Genomic DNA, 17,814 nt, shown 5'->3' with positions numbered 1-17,814 from the left:
GAAAATGTAAGGGTTGGCATGTTCCCTTTTGGCAGTTAGACCCAGAGTTGTACGGGCTGCACCTTTAACGGTGAGACCGACATGCCCCGCCCCCTTGTGGGCAGAGTCTGCCGGCGTCACCCAGGAAGTGAATCAGAATTGAGCAAGATCTCAAGCAGGCTGGATGGCATAGCAGGGTCTGTACATTTCACAAGTGCTTCAAAGTTATCCAGTCGTGGTGTGACGTGAGTTTAGAAAATGTAAGTGAAATGTCTATTTTTCGCCTAAAAGTGAAAACCAAATTGATTATGAGCGTGAGGAAGCCACAATGCTAACATTAGCATCGCTAGTTCTAACAGGAGGTGAACGTGATCAATATCCTCCCGTGTTTTGTCTCTCATTAGCCAGATAGTAGGCGAACACCTTTTTTTGAAGATTAAATTTTTAATTGGATTGTTTTTTGGTCGCTGTACAGAAATGCAGATATCTCAGCCAGTACTGTCAGGCTTGTTGATGTTTCCTCCTACAATAATACATGATACCTTTTGCTTTACTGTGGGATCATTTCAACACGAGTGGGTATGGCACATTTAGCCACATCCCAGCTACAAACTCCTGCCACAACTAAAGTTAATGGAGATTGTTAACAGTGACAATGTAAAATAAATGCTATTGTGTGTATTCAGCTTTATGGGCCACAGTCGTCTCGTTGGGTTGGGCATGGTGTATTTCAGGGCAAAATCCTTTAAATCTTTCTGATTTTTACTTCATAAAGAGGAGACATTGTGAAATTCACCCAGCAGAGTTACCACTCACAGTTGGTGGTGGTGAACTTGAGCAACGTTATTCACTGTCAACAACATAATAGTGAGTAAATTTCCTCTGCAAAACACACAGCTTTGCAGTAACACAGATATTGATTTGTATTTAGAGTTATTTAAGATCTGTTTGACACCCACCCAAAGACAGGAGGCTCATATCTCTTTATTTTCCCAGTGCTGGGGTAAATGTACATTCATTACTTTAGATCTTGTGTCGTTTTCAGAGGTTTCACGTATTTCTCTGTTGGCAGAGCGATGTCTCCTGATGAGCTGGTGTACTTGGGAATCCTCGCTGCCTCCATCCCTGTTGGATTCCTCTTTCGTTATCTTAGTGAGTATTCTGGGTCACGTCTGACTTTTAAGGGATATTAGAATTTCAAACAAACCAGCAAATAAACAGCTAAATGGGATAATTGTTGTTTTTCCTCTGACCTTTGACATTGGTCGTATCCTCATGGTTTGTGCAATTTAATTTATGAAAGTTGTTGATGTTGAGATGCTTTGCCTTGTGAGACTGGGAAATGAAGAACAAGCGTGGGAAATTCTTAAGTGGAGAGTGAAAAAACACTTAAAATTAAGCTTATTATCAACACTTAGTGATATTTCAATATCAAACTCCTCATAAAGAATAAGGCTACTCTTTGCCCTTAGAGCAACATCAGTCCACCATGTTGCACAAACCGAGCTACACACAATGAGATATTAGACATGGGAAGTTTTTGTGCTCAACTGTGTCCGTCCATTTCTCCTTACAAAAGTCTGTTTTGTCGTATGTTTGCAGGAAAACGAGCACGTCCAGTGTTAACCATAGCTGCAGGACTGAAGCAGCAATGCAAAACAATGAGAGAAAGAAAAGTCCAGACATTGTGTCTGTCGCTCCCTAAGTCTTTCTCTCATGTTTGGCATATGTTGTCCTGATTTCCAATATTGTTCCTCCTATCACATCGATAATTATGCAGTTTTGTTCCTGACATGTACTCAGTTCAGATAACAGTCTGTTGGGCCTCTTTATAATTCTGTCAGTCTCCTTTGTTGCTTGCAGAACTGATATATAAAAGCTGTGGTGGCCAGACACACACTGACACACACTGTTAGTTGGCCCGTGTGTTTGTGCGTGCTTTTGTAATTTGTGGTTTAGTTACTTCAAGGTAAAGTGTTTTTTTTTTTTTTTCATTTGGTGGTTCTGGTATTTTCCTCAAACTGTGTGGTGTGTAGCTTTCTACATTTTAATATCTCACTTTGTTTTTTTTTTCACATTTTCCACTTCAGGTCCTCCCGTGAAGCAGGGGGCAGCCCTGCTCTTCGGCCTCTCCGTTACCATAGTAACCTGTCAGATCCACACGCTGCACTCTCTGGTGACGGTGATTGGGACATGGATTATAATAAAAAGCAACTGGAGGTGAGCGTAGAAATCGTGTAACAATGTTGGCAGGCAAAATTTTCAACATCTTCCTCTTCTCTTCTCTCCTCTCCTCTCCTCTCCTCTCCTCTCCTCTCCTCTCCTCTCACACACAGTAACCACGTTTGAGATTCTCAAATTCTTGATTTGGTGTTTGCGTCTGCTTGCGCGTGGCTCATCTCTCTTATCGCCCCTCTGTCTACAAGGCGTGCCCCCTCACTTTCTCTTGGCTGGACATTTCTCTACCTCCTCTTCTTCCGGCTGGCAACATGGTTTGGTCTGCCACAGCCAACGCCATTTGCCAATGCCATCCAGCTAATTCTCACCCTCAAGGTACAGAAAACCCATAATAATACTCAACCTACTTCATGTATTCGGGGAAAATGTAGTTACTTCACAAAATATCATAAGATAATGATATATCGTTCAGCCCTACAACACATGACCTCTTTATTTCTTTGCACTTTCTGTGTGTACACCTTTTGACTCTTCAACTTCTTCCTGGTTCCACATAGATGGTGAGTATAGCCAACGAGGTGCATAGTTTCCACATCGAGAAGAAAAAGGAAGTCAGCTCCTTTGCCAAGTCTCCTGTCATCGGTGGTCTGTCTCAAGAGCCGTCTCTCTACGATATTCTGGCCTACAGCTACTGCTATGTGGGTTTAATGACCGGTAAGTCCATGAGGATGTGCAGTGACACTTCCCAGTACCTGTTCATATTTACACATCTTAAAAATTAGGTCATTCTGGGAGTTATTTTGAGTGAAACGTGTTGTTTGTGTGTGAGCTCTTAATGGTCGTGTGTGTTGTTTGATCTGATTTTGCTTTTGCATCCATTTTAACCGTTGTCTCTCTTTGTCTCACTCCCTGCTACTTGTTCAATGCTGCGTGAGTCCATATACATTTTCAGTATTATTGAAATTAGCTCAAGTTTTTATGTAACTCTTCTCCCTGTTTGTTTTTTGTTTACTTGCTCCCCTTTCCTATCAAACGATACCCTCTCTTCTGTTGAACCACACTGTCCTCCACTGTGCCCTTCTGTGCTCATGATATCTTTTATAATCCCCCTCATCCCTTTTGTTTGTCGCTGTCTGCTCTCAATGCTGTCTTCATCATCCCCTTATCTCACCCCTTCATTTCCCTAAAGGCCCGTTCTTCCGCTTCCAAACGTACATCGACTGGCTGAGGCAGCCGCGGCCCCTGGCCCTGCCCGGCCGGGGCCCCTGCTTGCAGCGGCTGAAGCTCGTTCCTGTTTACGGCGCCCTCTTCCTGACTGTGAACTCTTACTTTCCTCTGGCTTACGTCCGCACAGAGGAGTTCCTCGATCACAACTTCCTGTTCAGGTATTGTGACAAAACCTAACGCAAGACAAGCACCCCTGACTCATTTTAATAATTGATTTTCTATTATTTTGATTATTTATTGATGTGTCATTCACCTTAGGGTTCCCAGCACACAGCTTTATACATCATACACAATGAAATATCAAATGGAAAATGCACAATAGATACAATATTACAGAATATGCAAATATATAAAGCACATACTCAAGACAGGTATAGGAGCCTCTATGTTAATTTCATTTTAATAAATAAAAACATAAGGCTTTTCTTTGACATCTTTATGGAGCAAAACAAAAATCTTCTTTCCTAGGCTTTACACACACACACACACGCAGCCAGACTTGACTCCAATTACAACATAAATGAGCCTGGTTGTGCCTGTTTGGGTAGGAACAGGCCTTGACTCCAGTAGTTGATTTTAGGGATGCACATTGTAGGATTTTTTCCCCTGATATTTCCCAACTCTTTTGGCCGATTGCCGATGCTGATAGGAATGTATGTACATTTTTTGTCACCAAATTGCAGAGAACATCAAGTGTCTCCTGTCGTGAAATTAACATATATTATTATATTATTGTGGGGCCAACCGACACATAAAGACATAAAATGCAGTGTTTTTCAAAATGCATACATTTACTGGGCAAAATAACAAAACTACTTTTAGGACAAACTAACTATTGGAGGAAATTTTCACTTAAGGCAGATAACGATATTTCATTTGAAAGCTGATATCAGCCAGTACTGATGATGTTCTGATGTTATCATACATCCTTAGTTGAAGTGCACTCATTCATACATCCAAGCATTGTCAGTCTCCTACATCTGTGTGTACAGACACAGAGCATGAGCGACTTTAGTTAATAGCTCTCTGAACCTTCCTGTAGTCTGAATAATAATGTAAAAAGCTAAATGCTTTACTAATCCCTGCAGATTGTCAGCTAAAATAGAGATTAATAACATCTGTTTCTCTCTCTCTCTCTCTCTCTCTCTCTCTCTCTCTCTCTCTCTCTCTGTGTTTCATTAGGTTTTTCTACATGATTGTGGTGTTCTTTGTGTTTCGGATGCGTTTCTATGCGGCTTGGTGTGGAGCAGAGGCCGGCTGTATCAGTGCAGGCCTCGGCTGCTATCCAGAGAAGGCGCTGTCCAAACCTGGAGGAGGACCCACTGTAAACTACAGGTACCACATTGCCAAATAACAAGTAACAAGGACACACAGAGAGGATGTATCTGTGCTCGTCTGTATCTGCACAAACAAAACTTAAGCTCAACACAAAGTCAGATCATTTCAATCTCTGACGTCTTGGTCTAGCTGGTATTTCTAACAGTTTTTTCCCCCTTGTGGCCAGCCCTGATCCCAACACTCAGGAGGCGTATGACTTCAAAACCATCCAGAACATCGACTGCTACAACACTGACTTCTGCGTGAAGGTGCGACACGGCATGCGCTACTGGAACATGACGGTGCAGTGGTGGCTGCATCACTACATCTACCCCAACTCCCCCTTCAAAGCCTACACCCTCAGGTAGGAGAGTCACACACACACACCATGTTGGCCTCTGTTGATTGGTGCAGGGATGAGCCCATCGAAGGGTGTGGCATGTCACTTCTTCAAAATTGATTTTGTGGAGCAAGTGCCGTAAGTCAATCAAGTCCCACCTTATTAATAAAGAAACAAACAGTAAGTAACAACAAGACTGTAGGGGATATTAATAAACGTCCTTCTCTCTCATCACAGTAACAAAAAGTATATAATTTTTTAAAAATACTGCACTTGCATATCAAAATCCCATTACTTTTACCTGCTGAAAAACAGCATATTTTTTTCTAATTATGTCATGGCATAACAGTCACTGCCACCCATCCCATCGTATAAAACCTGGAAGTCAAAGTGACAAAAGCGTCAATATCATACAGCAGTACTTTTTGAAAATACTGTCTGCTTTTTGAAGATAAAGTTCACCTGTGTGACTGTGCCACTTTTTCACCTACCCACAGGTGAACTTAATCTTCAGTAACCTTTCAAGTTAAGCACCCACTGCTGATTGGCCAAGAGGACGCGCACCTGTCCCAGATAACTTTAATTAGTTATCTCCACTCTCATTGTACTGTTTGCTTTTTGTGAGATACAATTGTTGCTTCCAAGTGACTTGAATTTATTTACGTTGAAGAAGCAGAATTTTGTGACAGCTTGTTATTATGTACAAACCAATTTTTTAACTCTTTAACACTTCTTAGCAGATAGGGATACAAATACAAACCAGCTTTTGTTTGATAGTGTAGGCATATTTTGACTTGCATGTGATGTGTTTTCATGATTATTGGCACAGTGGCTTCAGTACTGTCCTCCATGCCATATTGTTTTTTTTCTTTGGATGGTGATGGACTGTTTCACATTTTGGGTGGTCATTTTGGCTCATCGGTTAAGGTTTGGGTTCGGCATAAATTGGTTATGGCTCAGATCAGCGAAAGGCTGTAGAGAACAAATGTGAGTCAAATTGTTGATTCATCACCGTCCTAGGAAAGGAAACTCACATCGACTGCAATTCTCTGATAAATTAATCAAAGTAATTGTGCATCTACCAGTTCTAAATGGATGTAAAAATGTAATATTGTTCCATTCTCTTTTGCAATATGTTCCCAATGCATTTGTCAAATTGCAATGCCCAGTAAAAAAAAAAAAAAAAAAACACAACTGCTCACACAGCTTTTTTTCTGAGGGATTATTGATTTGTTGACTTTCACTCTGCAGCTCTACACCACAACATCCTGTAACTGTAAGCGTAAATATATTGAATTACAATAGAAAGACACCATCAAAAAGCTGTTTCCTTGTGACGTCTAACATCTCCTCCCTTGACTCTCAGGGCTGGTTGGACCATGTTCATCAGTGCTTACTGGCACGGACTACACGCCGGCTACTACCTGTCCTTCCTCACCATCCCACTGTGCATCGCAGCAGAGTCTGCCATGGAGGCTTCAGTCCGAGCCAAACTGGGGCCCTGGGGACAGAACATCTTCGACTGGGTTCACTGGTTCTTGAAGATGAGGGCCTACGACTACATGTGCATGGGCTTTGTGCTGCTCAAGGCCAGCGACACCATCAACTACTGGATGTCCATCTACTTCAGCATGCATATCATCGCCGTCTGCTGCATAATAGTGGGCAGGGTCCTAAAGGGAGGGCGAAGGGAAGGGAAGCGAGGGGAAAAGGAGGAGAAAAGAGAGGAGGGGAAAACAGACAACATGAAAGAGAAAAGTGGAGAGAAGACGGACTGAGTGGAGGGGCTGAACTGCTGTTTGAGCAAAATGGGGAGGAGCACAGTTTCAAAAATTCATCGCACTGTCACTCATCTGTGCTTGAAACAAATGTCACACACTGGTTTCCTGTAGGGGGTGGGGTGGGGGGCTTAAAATGGTGTTGTCGGAGTACGAGCAGAAATCAATGTGACCTGTAATACCTGTAACGGTTACCTCTGGAGATTCGGTTACAGACCATGTCTTCATGTCTTCAACAACAAAATTGGCGGAGGAAAATCGAGATCTATGAATGTTATTTTTGTATTCTGAGGGGCAAATGGGTGAACGGTACTGTATTCATACTCTTCACTCGCGCATTTGCTCGTGCAGTATGTGTAAGGTTATTTCAAGACACCAAGTCCAGTTTTAATACATAATACAAGATGTTTTTAAATCAATCTTAGAGGTTGAAACGGGATCGTGTCCAAACAGAAACTTAAAAGGTGCTGCCATGTAATAAAGCAGTAGGCTGAATAAAAGTACAGCCTTATAATGAACTCGGATTCATTCTACCCAATTAAAAGTGAAACCAGGCACGTGAAATAGGCAATATCGGCTCATCCTGTGCCATTATAACCAAACTAACAGTACATTCCAGTGGAGCACATATTTCAGGAGTATCTTTGATAAAATCAGAGCAGTAGAATAGATTACAATGAGCCAGGCAAAACCTGATGATGATGATATCAATAGGGCTCCACTTTCATAGCCTAAATGATAACCCAAGCTGTTTTTGTGATAATGATCAATAATGATCACAATTTTTCATCAAAATTTGAGGAGCACAATTAATTAACTGCCGTTTTTGGTGTATTTCAACTGCAGCGGGCATTGTAAATGATGTTGGATGTTTCAGTACTGCCCACATTTCTACAGGATGTGATTTTTAATTGTGGAAACATCACAAAATACAGCTATTTAAAATAAAGCAGCCCTTTTAAGTGGAAGTTACATCGCTACAAGCAGAAGTCTGAACAGTAGGCAAATTCAAGGCCTAAATTACATTTTCATGTTTACCTGAATGCATAAGGACCCCTCTTCTAAGCACCTTTGAATTTGATTTGAATAACCTGAAGCTTTATTAGCGCTAGAATCTTCCTCGCTTTCTTCTGTCCAGCATTCCTGTGCTTTGGCTTAGTGCAACAAGTCCACATTTATTTTGTGTGGATATTTTTTTCTTCTTATTATTTTATGTTGTGTTTTCTGTCCTTATTGGTGTGTTTTTTTTTTTTTTCTGTACTTCATGGTGAAGAGGGTGTCATTGTAAAAGATGCTCACAATCCGTTCACTGCCAAAATGTCTTCACTGCCATCACGGACCATTCTGGGTTGGGACCAAACATGTGATACAAAATCTATCAAGTTTCAGTTCATTTCCATCAGCTGCCTGATTCAGTGATGATTTCCTGAGCTCAGAAAATTAATTTGGGATGAAAGTTTTGTGCACTCTACTGTTGTGGTGTTTGTCACGCCGCAAAACTTGCAGCAGCTTCCTCTTCTGTCATGCTGTTGTAATTATTTCTCGAATTTTATACGAGCATGGCTGACAGCAGAATGGAAAAGTACATCTCTGTCCCCCAGATATGTTGTACAATTGAATTATCGTGGATTTGGAGGTGAGTTAATTTGAATTTCAAAATGAATTTATGTTTTGCTGGTATCCTTTACTTCTCCTTGTACCGAACCCCAACCCTCCAAGTGAACATTCCCCTTGTTTTTTATGATTACATGGTGATCTTTGTGAATTAGTTAAATCCTTTGTCATCACATGCGGTTGACCTGTCTTTTCTTACCTATTTATTGTTTTTTTTTTTGTTTTTTTTTTTTTATTCCTCTGTTGTTTTTTGTGTGTTTGTGTCTACATGGCTTCGCATACTGTGACGATTGTAACACTCCCTGCCTTGTAACAGTGTTACACATTGGAATACATATCAACGTTTCCTCACAAATATCAAGCTCTGCTCTTTATTTGCCGTGATCCTCTGTGAACGATGTGTCTGTTATTAGTAATACAGCGTTATTTATTAAGATAAAGGTCATGGAGGGCGAAACAAAAGTACATTCACATTGTTTTTGTCGGACGTCATGCTGGGAAATCATTAACTCTCCGACAACAGTGTACACTAACACACCTGCTGAGTTACCTGACAACACTGTGCCTCAGTAGCTGCAGCTGTTTCAGCCCTAAAGTAGTAACCAAACCCCCCTCCCTATAAAACAAAAGACTTCCTGGCTGGGGGAATTCATAATGTTAACTTATACACATATTGATGTTTTAAATTTGTCTGCCCTTCTTATCCAAAATATGAATTAATTTTATTGTGTAGCTAGAAATGTTAAGCTGTTTGCCTGTGGCTCCGAGCACATTTTGATAGCAGCTGGTTATTAAACATCATATTGACCTGTTAATTGATTGGTAACCCTCCCCTTGGTGATAATGGGTTAAGTGTTCCAGGAAGTACCTGTGTGGTCCTTTAGACAGGGAGCAAAGTCCGTGAGAGAAAGAAGCCAGTGAGAGATTCCTGTATAGGCGACACTTCCCACTTCCTCGTTACAAGCTGGCTCGAGCTTTTTTCTAAGTTTGGAGGTGCCAAAGTGTTAGATGTGGCTACAGAGAACAGCTTTGAAAAACTGCTTTGATTTTACTGCAAATGGACAGTGAGCAACAACTACAAGACTCAGCAAGCACAGGTAAGCTGTATGGCTTTACTGAAGGAGTGTCTCACCTGTGTGTGTGTGTGTGTGTGTGTGTGTCTGTATTAACACATGTACTGAGGTCATATTAAGTCAGTGAAATCTTTGCTATGTTTTTTTTTTTTCCACCCAAATGATTTCTTTGCTGTTTTTTTCTGTCTATTCGCGCAGCTGAGGGGAATGGTTACCCCGGTGACCAGCAGTCACTAAGGTTACGAAGGACTCTGTCCGGAGCGTCCAATCAGAATTCCCCGCAGTTTAACTGGAGCTCGAGCCGGACAGAGGAGGATGAAGGAGGTGAATCTGGGCCACAACAAGACATCAGGAGCCTTCCCATGCCCATGGGCTTGAAAAGAGCTGTGAGGTAAGACGATAAAAACAACACCAGGAGCTGTTTCATCTTCATGTCAGGGACTTTTTTTTATTTTGGAGTCAGTATGACACTTCACAGCTCCACTCCCCAGCCTCACACACAACTGCATCTTAATTTGCACTTCCAAGACCTAATTCTTTCAACTACAGTATCGACAAAACATGAAGGTGATGCTTGAGCCAAACATGTTCAAAGCAAGTCCGTATCCTATATTCATCTATATGTCTTCAAAGTGTGTTTACAGTTTACAACACTTCACAGTGATTCATAGTTCAATTAGTCCAATTTTACCGTGTAAAGGTTTTTGTAGGAGTTGCAGAACAAAATTCCTCTTTCGTATTTCCCCTTTTCTTATTTTTCCACTCCAATAACATCAGTCTTCCAGCAGTTAATCTCCGAAAAGTGATTATATCAAACTTGAGTTACTAATACAGCAGATATATCATGAAGTAATTTATAAAACTCTTTTCAATCACAGGCAGGTGCAGCAAATGCGAGTGCCTGTGGTTACCAGCTGGGAGTCGTGGAAGAGGAGCAAGAACAAATCCCTGCACAGGTTCACACTCAACGCCAGTGGATTCCTGTCTGTTTTCACTCTCTGGAGGAGGACCTTGCAAAAAATAGGAGGTGAGCCTTCAACTAGTTATTTCAGTCGGGGCTTAGTCAGAGGCTTAGTCAGCTAAATTTATGTTCACTGTCTCATGCATACAGATTATATTTTCACCTAATGTTTTGCACGATCAACCGTCGCCCTGTCCACTTGATTCTGATAAATACACGTTAATGTGGCTAGCGGATTGTGCATAACCACATCCAGAATTTGAATATGTTTGACCCAAGCCTTGTGATTGCTCGGCATTTTGCATATCGTGACCTTTTGCCTCAACAGGGAACTTTGGAGGTGGTGTCCAGTCCTACTTCCTGTTCCTGCGATTCTTGGTGGTACTCAATTTTGTTTCCTTCTTGCTGATCGGTGGATTCGTCATCATTCCAAGCATCTTGTTCAGATCTGTTGCGACCAATCCTGTCAACAGCACTGGTAATGAACTGTGCATGCCTCACTGATGAATTTAAAGCATTGTCACCGCAGGGTAACAGGGAAATATTTTCAAGCCCCTTGATTGGTGCAAATTTGATGTACGGTGATTCGTTCAGTTCAGCGCTGTTATTTTTTGAGTATATACAGAGTGCTTTCTCACAACTCTATGCAACAGTATCCTAGCAACCGTCAGGCCTCAGAGAATGGGGTGCTGCTTGGATTAAGTGAAAAAAGAGAGTTACCAGCTGTGGCTTTCCCGCTAGAAATGAACTGAGGAAATGCTCAACAGTGCAGCTGCAGAATTTCATCCCAAAATGACATCCTTTGTCAAAAAAAAAAAAAAGCAATTGCCCACACCTCATCATTCAATGTCTAAATCATAGAAGAAGAGACTTAACATACTGTCCTTACCCCTCCAAATGTCCGTTAAAAAGTGCCATAGTTGGTGCCATCATTTTGCCATCAGTCATTTTGTAAGAGAAGTCACATTTTAAAATGATGAAAATGCTCCATGTGAAATGAAACTTCTTCAACTGATGCTTTGATTTTCAAAGGCAGTGTGAGGGAAATGATTTTTTTGAAATTATACTACCGGTGTTAGGACTAAGACTATGTGCACGTCAGAGGCCTGTGATTAATTACCACCACCGTCTTTTGCCAGACTTTACTTCTCCTTCTCTGCCTCTCTCCTTGCTATACTTTCTGTTTAATTAAAGTCCAGAATATCAAAGGTCAACATGGTGACCCTCGAGTTTAGAGCAAGGGAATGCATGCCAGCTAAAAAAAAAAATATATGTCAACCCATGAAGACAAGAATGTGTGTTCCAACCTTAAAGCCCTTCCTTGCTCTGTGTTTTCCAGGTCCAGAGGAATGTATGGCTTATGACCCTAATCCTCAAGGCCTGGTGGTGTTTTATAATTACTTCCTCGACTTACTTTCTGGAACGGTGAGAAACTGCAGCACCTCCTCGTGACTCACAGACCACATGGGCAAACGATGTTTTGCAAGATGTTGGAGGACTCGTATTAAATGGAGCATCTTGAATGTGCTTTTGTGCGCTTTTACGGCCTCTCCCATGTACCTTTTGACATTATCGTATCCTGTCCTCTGTCCTCTGTGTTCAGGGCTTCATGGAGTATTCATACCTGTTCTACGGCTTCTACAACAACACAATGGTAGAAGAAAGTAACTTCTCCTACAACATCCCGCTGGCCTACCTCTTCACTGCTGTCTTCTACTTTGCCTTCTGTCTCATCTGTATCATTGCACGGTCAGTGCCACAACACACACACTTCCAGGCACACAGATTTAAGGGAAGGTATAGCATGCACTCTCAGAAAATAAAACACATCATTGTATCTTAATGGCTTATCACTGGTGCAGCATCCTCTAAGGTACAGCTCTTGTACCCTTGACACTTATTTATACTTATTTTTTACCCTTTTGGTTTGTACCTTATAAAGACCGGTCTTGTTCCCATATTATAATTAGAATATTGGCTGGATAATTTTATTATCTGTTTTTCATATTCACAAATCTACAAAACGTATTTCATTTCAAGGCCACAAATTTAAATCTACCCTAAATTAAGTTTTTATTCATTGTATTTTGCCTAACACATGCTGTCTCCTGATATTGTATCTTAACATTTAGAGAAAATAGCATATACATGTACCTTTTACTGCTTGGGAACATATATTTTCCTTTTTGGCTCTGAAAAAGGTTCACATAATTACTGTGAGGTCCAATAATTAGGCCTAGGTGGTACATTTGTGAAGATTGTACCTTTGGGGACAGAAATGGACTCCTACTGTACCTCTATTTCCAACAGTGTGTGTGCGTGTGTGTGCGTGTGTATGTGAAGGTTCTGCTCAACAAGTGAAATTAACTGGATGACACTTAAAAGCAGCGCTAAACTGGTTCAGTCCACTGACTTGCATCTGTATTCTCTGCCTTGGCTGGCTGCTTCCACAGCATGGGGACTGCAGCTCGTGTTGCCGTGGCAACGGGAGGCAGTGCTGTGGGCAGCTACAGCAAGACAGTGTTCACCGGCTGGGACTATGGTTGCCTGGGAGATAAAGCTACTAAACTGAAACAGAAAAACATCCACTACCGGCTGCAGGTCAGAGGGGATCTATCCTACTTAGGCAAAAAATGAAAAAGTGATGTGTGGCAGGTTTTCTTGCACAAGTGCACCTCAGTTCTATACTTTCCCGAAAAAAGACATGCAGTTGAGTTGACACCCTCGCCCCCACTTTCTCTCTCAGGTGGATCTGGAGGAGGAGAGGATAAAGAAATTGGCAGCCTCTCTCACCTTGAAGCAGAAAATAGCTCTGTACTCCCTGCGTGTTCTCCTGAGTCTGGTCAGCCTGGGGCTCATTGCGGCTGCCGTCTATGGCATCTCCGAGGCCACTGTCTTCAGCCAGGTGAGTGAGGGTGGAGACAGAAATACTGATGTGTCCTCAATGAAATCTTGGTGCACATCTGGCTAAATCTTTGCATCCTGGTTCCTCTCTCTGCCAAACAGAGCAGGAGCGGGGAGGAAGGGATCTTGGGTTTGATTTTTGAGTACCTACCTTCCATCGTCATCACCACCGGAAACTTCGTGGTGCCTTTCCTGTGTGACCAGATCGCCCTGCTGGAGCGATACGCCCCCAGCACCACTGTCATAGTGGCACTGTTAAGGTTTGTGTGTGTTTCTATGAGTGTGTGTTTATGTTAATGTATTTGCATTTGGTGTATTTGTTTGCGTGTGCAAATGATAAAGAAGAGAGACGAGAGGAAACGTTGTACTCAGACAAAACAACTCCCCTGCAAGTGGGGAAAACATCAAGATGAAAAACTAGATAACAACAAATCCAACAAGGAGGGAGGAGACAGCAACATGCATCAGTGACAGCAAGGGAAGGAAAATCATCTGAAATAATGTCAACGAGGAAATGAAATGATAAAGTGAGACTGTTATAGTGAGTGGAAGTGTGTGTCTGTGCCTTCAAAGAGACAGAGAGAGTGTGTGTGAGAACATGTAGAAAACACTAAGATTTCATTTGAAAGTCAATGCACTTACACTAGAAATGTGAAGTCAGCTGCTGCACCGATAAGATCTTCTTCTTCTCGAGAACTCAGTGTGAATTATCTCCGATCTGTGTTTGGTGACCTAAAACTTAACCAACCTCTGAGTCAAAATTGGTTTGGTGATGCTTCCTCATTTCTGTCTTATGTCAAGGTCCGTGGTCCTGCGCTTTGTCAGTCTGGGTGTTCTCCTCTACACCCTGTGGAATCAGATCACCTGCACTGGGCAGAAAGAAACTGGAAGCTGTAAATTGTGCCAGTACAACCATGTCGACTATCCGGTAATAATGCAATTTGGCTGTCTATGTGTACATCTAAATTATATAAAGTTGACACTTTTTCCACCTCCCCTACAGCTGCACTGATCTTTCCTCTTAGGACATACATGACGTCTCAGAGCTGTTCCTTACCGTCAGGTCACTGGGACAAGATGGGCTACAGAGAGAATGCTTGTGGCGACAAAATCGAATGAAATTTTACAGTCAGGAGATGATAAAAGATTATGTTTTGTATCTCATTTCCCTATGGCTGTGTTTACATGCGAGAAGAATTTTGTTAGTCACTTGGTGCTGAGTCAGAGACAGAGATTGAAGCTGCATCAAGACCCTCAGGGCCTCGCACAGCGTTCAACACAGAGCGAGGAACAGCACAGGTTAGCCAGGAATACGGCAGACAGACAGACAGACAGTAGTGATTTGCCAAGCGCATGTGTGGGCCACTGAAGTGAAAACAGAATCTGAGGTGGTTTGGCCTTGAAGATGTGAGAGTTTGACTAACGCTGTCTACCTAAGGAAGAAATGGATGATAAAGGGAAACAGCCAACTCTTGGCTAAATCAGGACACAGGTATTGAAAGTCGCTGGTGACTGGCTCATCCGTGGACACGAGAGAGGAAAATGTCAGACGTGCTCTCAGAAGAAGATCATTTATGACGCAGTGCTCGGAATAGAAAATTTGCCGATGACATTTAGTGACCTAGTCGTGACTACAGCTTTGTGGGAGACACAAAAGAACACAAAACATGCATACATTTTAATCCACTCGGCATGTGAACGGCCTCACTCATTTGACCTAAATAAGGCTTTAACTGAAGCATGTACCAAGAGCCTGGTTGTTCTGTTCATGTCCACATAGCCACTGTTCTGCCCTGTGTGTCTTGGTTTTTATTTAGTGCTGGGAGACACGAGTGGGACAGGAGATGTACAAGCTCACGCTGTTCGACCTGCTCATCACCATCGCTGTGCTCATCCTTGTGGAGTTCCCACGCAGGTACAAAATGTCCAAAAAGAGCTCGCCACATAATTGAGTCTGCATGAAATCAGTTTGGAAACTGTGTGAATAAATGAGACGTTCACCCATTTTCACCCATGTGATGTGGTTATGCTTGTGTCTGGGTGGCAGGATGGTGGTGGACAACTGGTCCAGTAAGCTGGCTCAGTGGGTGGGACGCCAGGAGTTTCTGGTTCCCTCCAACGTGCTCGGGCTGGTGTACGGTCAAACCGTGGTTTGGACAGGAGCGCTTTTCTGCCCGCTGCTGCCACTCATCAACACCGTCAAGTTTGTCATCCTCTTCTACTGCAAGAAGGTGAAGTTGAGAAGTGTCACAAATTGAAACCAACTCCAGACGCTCCAACGCCTTTATTTAAAACATAAAACCAGTTCACATAAACCTTATGTGTTTCAAGTCCTTAAACATTCAGGCTACATTAGACTGACAGAGTTACAAGTGAAACACTGGCCTGTAGTTTCCAAGTAGGAAACAAAGCACCCCGACAGTATACTTATTACAAATGAGAGGGACTGTATGAAATGTCCCGCCGCAAAAATAAATGGTATGGTTATGTGTTCTCGTTGATTTACAGCCCTGTAAGCATGACTGCAACTTTAAGTGTGTCCATATTTAAATATATAGGCTATGGCTGCATTAGAGTAAGAGCACTGAATTAGAGACAGGGGTATTAAGTTGCACTGATGCGGCTGATGTTAAAAAACACTACTCATCCATAGAGGTTATATATCACTCTGCACACAGTGTTGTGTAGCTGTAATGCAACTAATGCCAGTTCAGTGTCCTTGGGAGAAAAAAAAAATCACTAAAATGACAATGCAACAACACACCAGCAACAAGAACGTAGTAACACCTCAACAGGTCAAACATCATATGACAACCATTCTCTGAAATCTGAGATAATATTACAAATGCCACAGTTTTTCCTCCCTAGCCCTGCTCCTCATCTCCATTTCTTCTTTCTTCCCCAGATCACGCTGTTCAATAACTGTCGTCCTGCACTGAAGACGTTTCGCTCCACCACGTCCACCTTCTTCTTCCTGGTGGTGCTTCTGTTCGGTTGGGGCCTGGCCACGGTCGTCATGGTCTACAGCCTCGCCGAGTGAGTGTTGACTGCCGCCTGTAACAGTCACAACAAATCTGCTGTGTAAAATAGCATTGATAGTGGCTAATTGGTGTGAAATCGTAATAATATTGGTAGCTGTTTTGGTTCTGCAGCTCTAAATAAGTAGAGCATCACACCAACATTGGCAGGGCCGGGGCTCTGAGTCTCACTGGGGCGACTCACTGCTAAAAATGTTTTCACTCAAGGCGTGTTGGGTGATTGTGGGCCAAATGGGTCGTGTCATATGTTATGTGGCTGACGCGAAGTCTGTTTCCCTCTTCCTCCCCAGGATCCGTCCGTCCATGAGCTGCGGGCCGTTTCGTTTTTTTCCAACCATATGGGCAATCGTCCCGACCTCTTTCTACAACCTGCCCCAAACAACACAGGAGTTTCTCTTCTTCATTGGCTCCCAAGCGTTCTCCATTCCTCTCTTCATTTTGTCTTGGTGAGAGAAAGTGTGCTGATTGTTCTGTTGCACATTATGGAGTCCTTCGCCTCCAGTTTTATTTACTTTTTTATGATGTATAATCTGACCTCCTCTCTCCCCAACAGTGTCTTCATGTGTTATTTCATAGCCTTAGCCTCTGTTTATGGGAAAAGTGTTTCCCTGCTCAGAGCTCAGCTTAAACTGGTAAGTAGTGGACATTTATTTCTGTGGTTTACTAAAAAAATAATAAGTTACACTGCCTTGGAGATTGATCACAAGCAGCAGGCCTGTGTGATTTCCTAAATACTTCCAGGCATGCAGATTTGCTAATGCAGTTTTGTGTGTTTGGCTAACAGGAGGGCCGTGACAAGCAGTTTTTGGTGAAACAAATTGAAGAGCTGAGCCGGCAGCTGCAGGTTTCCACAGGAGGACGGGACTGATACCGAAAATTAATAAACACACACCCTGCTGAGTTCCTCCCCGCTCCACTTTTAACAACTGAACGAACTACATGCACTTTATATAGAATATAATCAGCTTCATGTATTTGCATTTCAAGGTTTTAGCTGACTCTAATGCCAAACACTCCAGAATTTCCCTGGTTTGGGATCAATAAAGTATATCTATCTATATCTATCTATCTATCTATTTTGACAGTCGAATAAAGAATGATCTAGATCTTAAGAAATCGGCCAAATGAAGAGATGTCTTTCTTTTCTAGTTTTATACACAATAACACATGTAAAAAACAGTTACAAAGACCTGGTGTAAATCTATCTCTACACTAACATAAATAAACATAAATAAATAAAATGACATTTTTAAAAGGGAAGTAAACACTGGCTCACGGTGAATGTATCTGTACACTATATGTAAAAATAATAATAAATTTAAAAAGACTACATGAAGCCATACATAAAGTAGGCCTTTGTTGCGAGTTCTTTCTTTTAATTTTCAGTATTGTATCCATGAAAACA

General features: G+C 42.1%; 2 protein-coding genes across 2 annotated transcripts; both read left to right on the top strand.

Moving 5' to 3' along the window:
* The first annotated feature begins 127 nt into the window (after nucleotides 1-127).
* Nucleotides 128-8,788, top strand: mboat7 (membrane bound O-acyltransferase domain containing 7). The gene is made up of 9 exons (XM_030071704.1): nucleotides 128-239; nucleotides 1,052-1,131; nucleotides 2,070-2,199; nucleotides 2,406-2,532; nucleotides 2,715-2,871; nucleotides 3,347-3,542; nucleotides 4,567-4,719; nucleotides 4,889-5,065; nucleotides 6,408-8,788. The coding sequence occupies exons 2-9, from the start codon at nucleotides 1,056-1,058 to the stop codon at nucleotides 6,817-6,819; spliced, it is 1,428 nt and encodes a 475-aa protein (XP_029927564.1). The 5' UTR covers nucleotides 128-239; nucleotides 1,052-1,055; the 3' UTR covers nucleotides 6,820-8,788.
* Nucleotides 8,789-9,430: 642 nt separating this feature from the next.
* Nucleotides 9,431-17,418, top strand: tmc4 (transmembrane channel-like 4). Its single transcript, XM_030071708.1, has 16 exons — nucleotides 9,431-9,530; nucleotides 9,705-9,897; nucleotides 10,385-10,533; nucleotides 10,796-10,945; nucleotides 11,807-11,892; nucleotides 12,071-12,216; nucleotides 12,921-13,068; nucleotides 13,214-13,372; nucleotides 13,474-13,631; nucleotides 14,173-14,299; nucleotides 15,189-15,286; nucleotides 15,419-15,602; nucleotides 16,277-16,407; nucleotides 16,700-16,855; nucleotides 16,963-17,041; nucleotides 17,194-17,418. Exons 1-16 carry the CDS (start codon nucleotides 9,491-9,493, stop codon nucleotides 17,275-17,277), a joined length of 2,088 nt encoding a protein of 695 aa, XP_029927568.1. The 5' UTR covers nucleotides 9,431-9,490; the 3' UTR covers nucleotides 17,278-17,418.
* Nucleotides 17,419-17,814: the final 396 nt, after the last annotated feature.

The sequence above is a fragment of the Myripristis murdjan genome, chromosome 16 (assembly GCF_902150065.1).
Source record: "Myripristis murdjan chromosome 16, fMyrMur1.1, whole genome shotgun sequence".
Lineage (NCBI taxonomy): Eukaryota > Metazoa > Chordata > Actinopteri > Holocentriformes > Holocentridae > Myripristis > Myripristis murdjan.
Note: the sequence above shows the minus strand (reverse complement) of the source record. Positions and strands in the feature narration are given on the sequence as shown.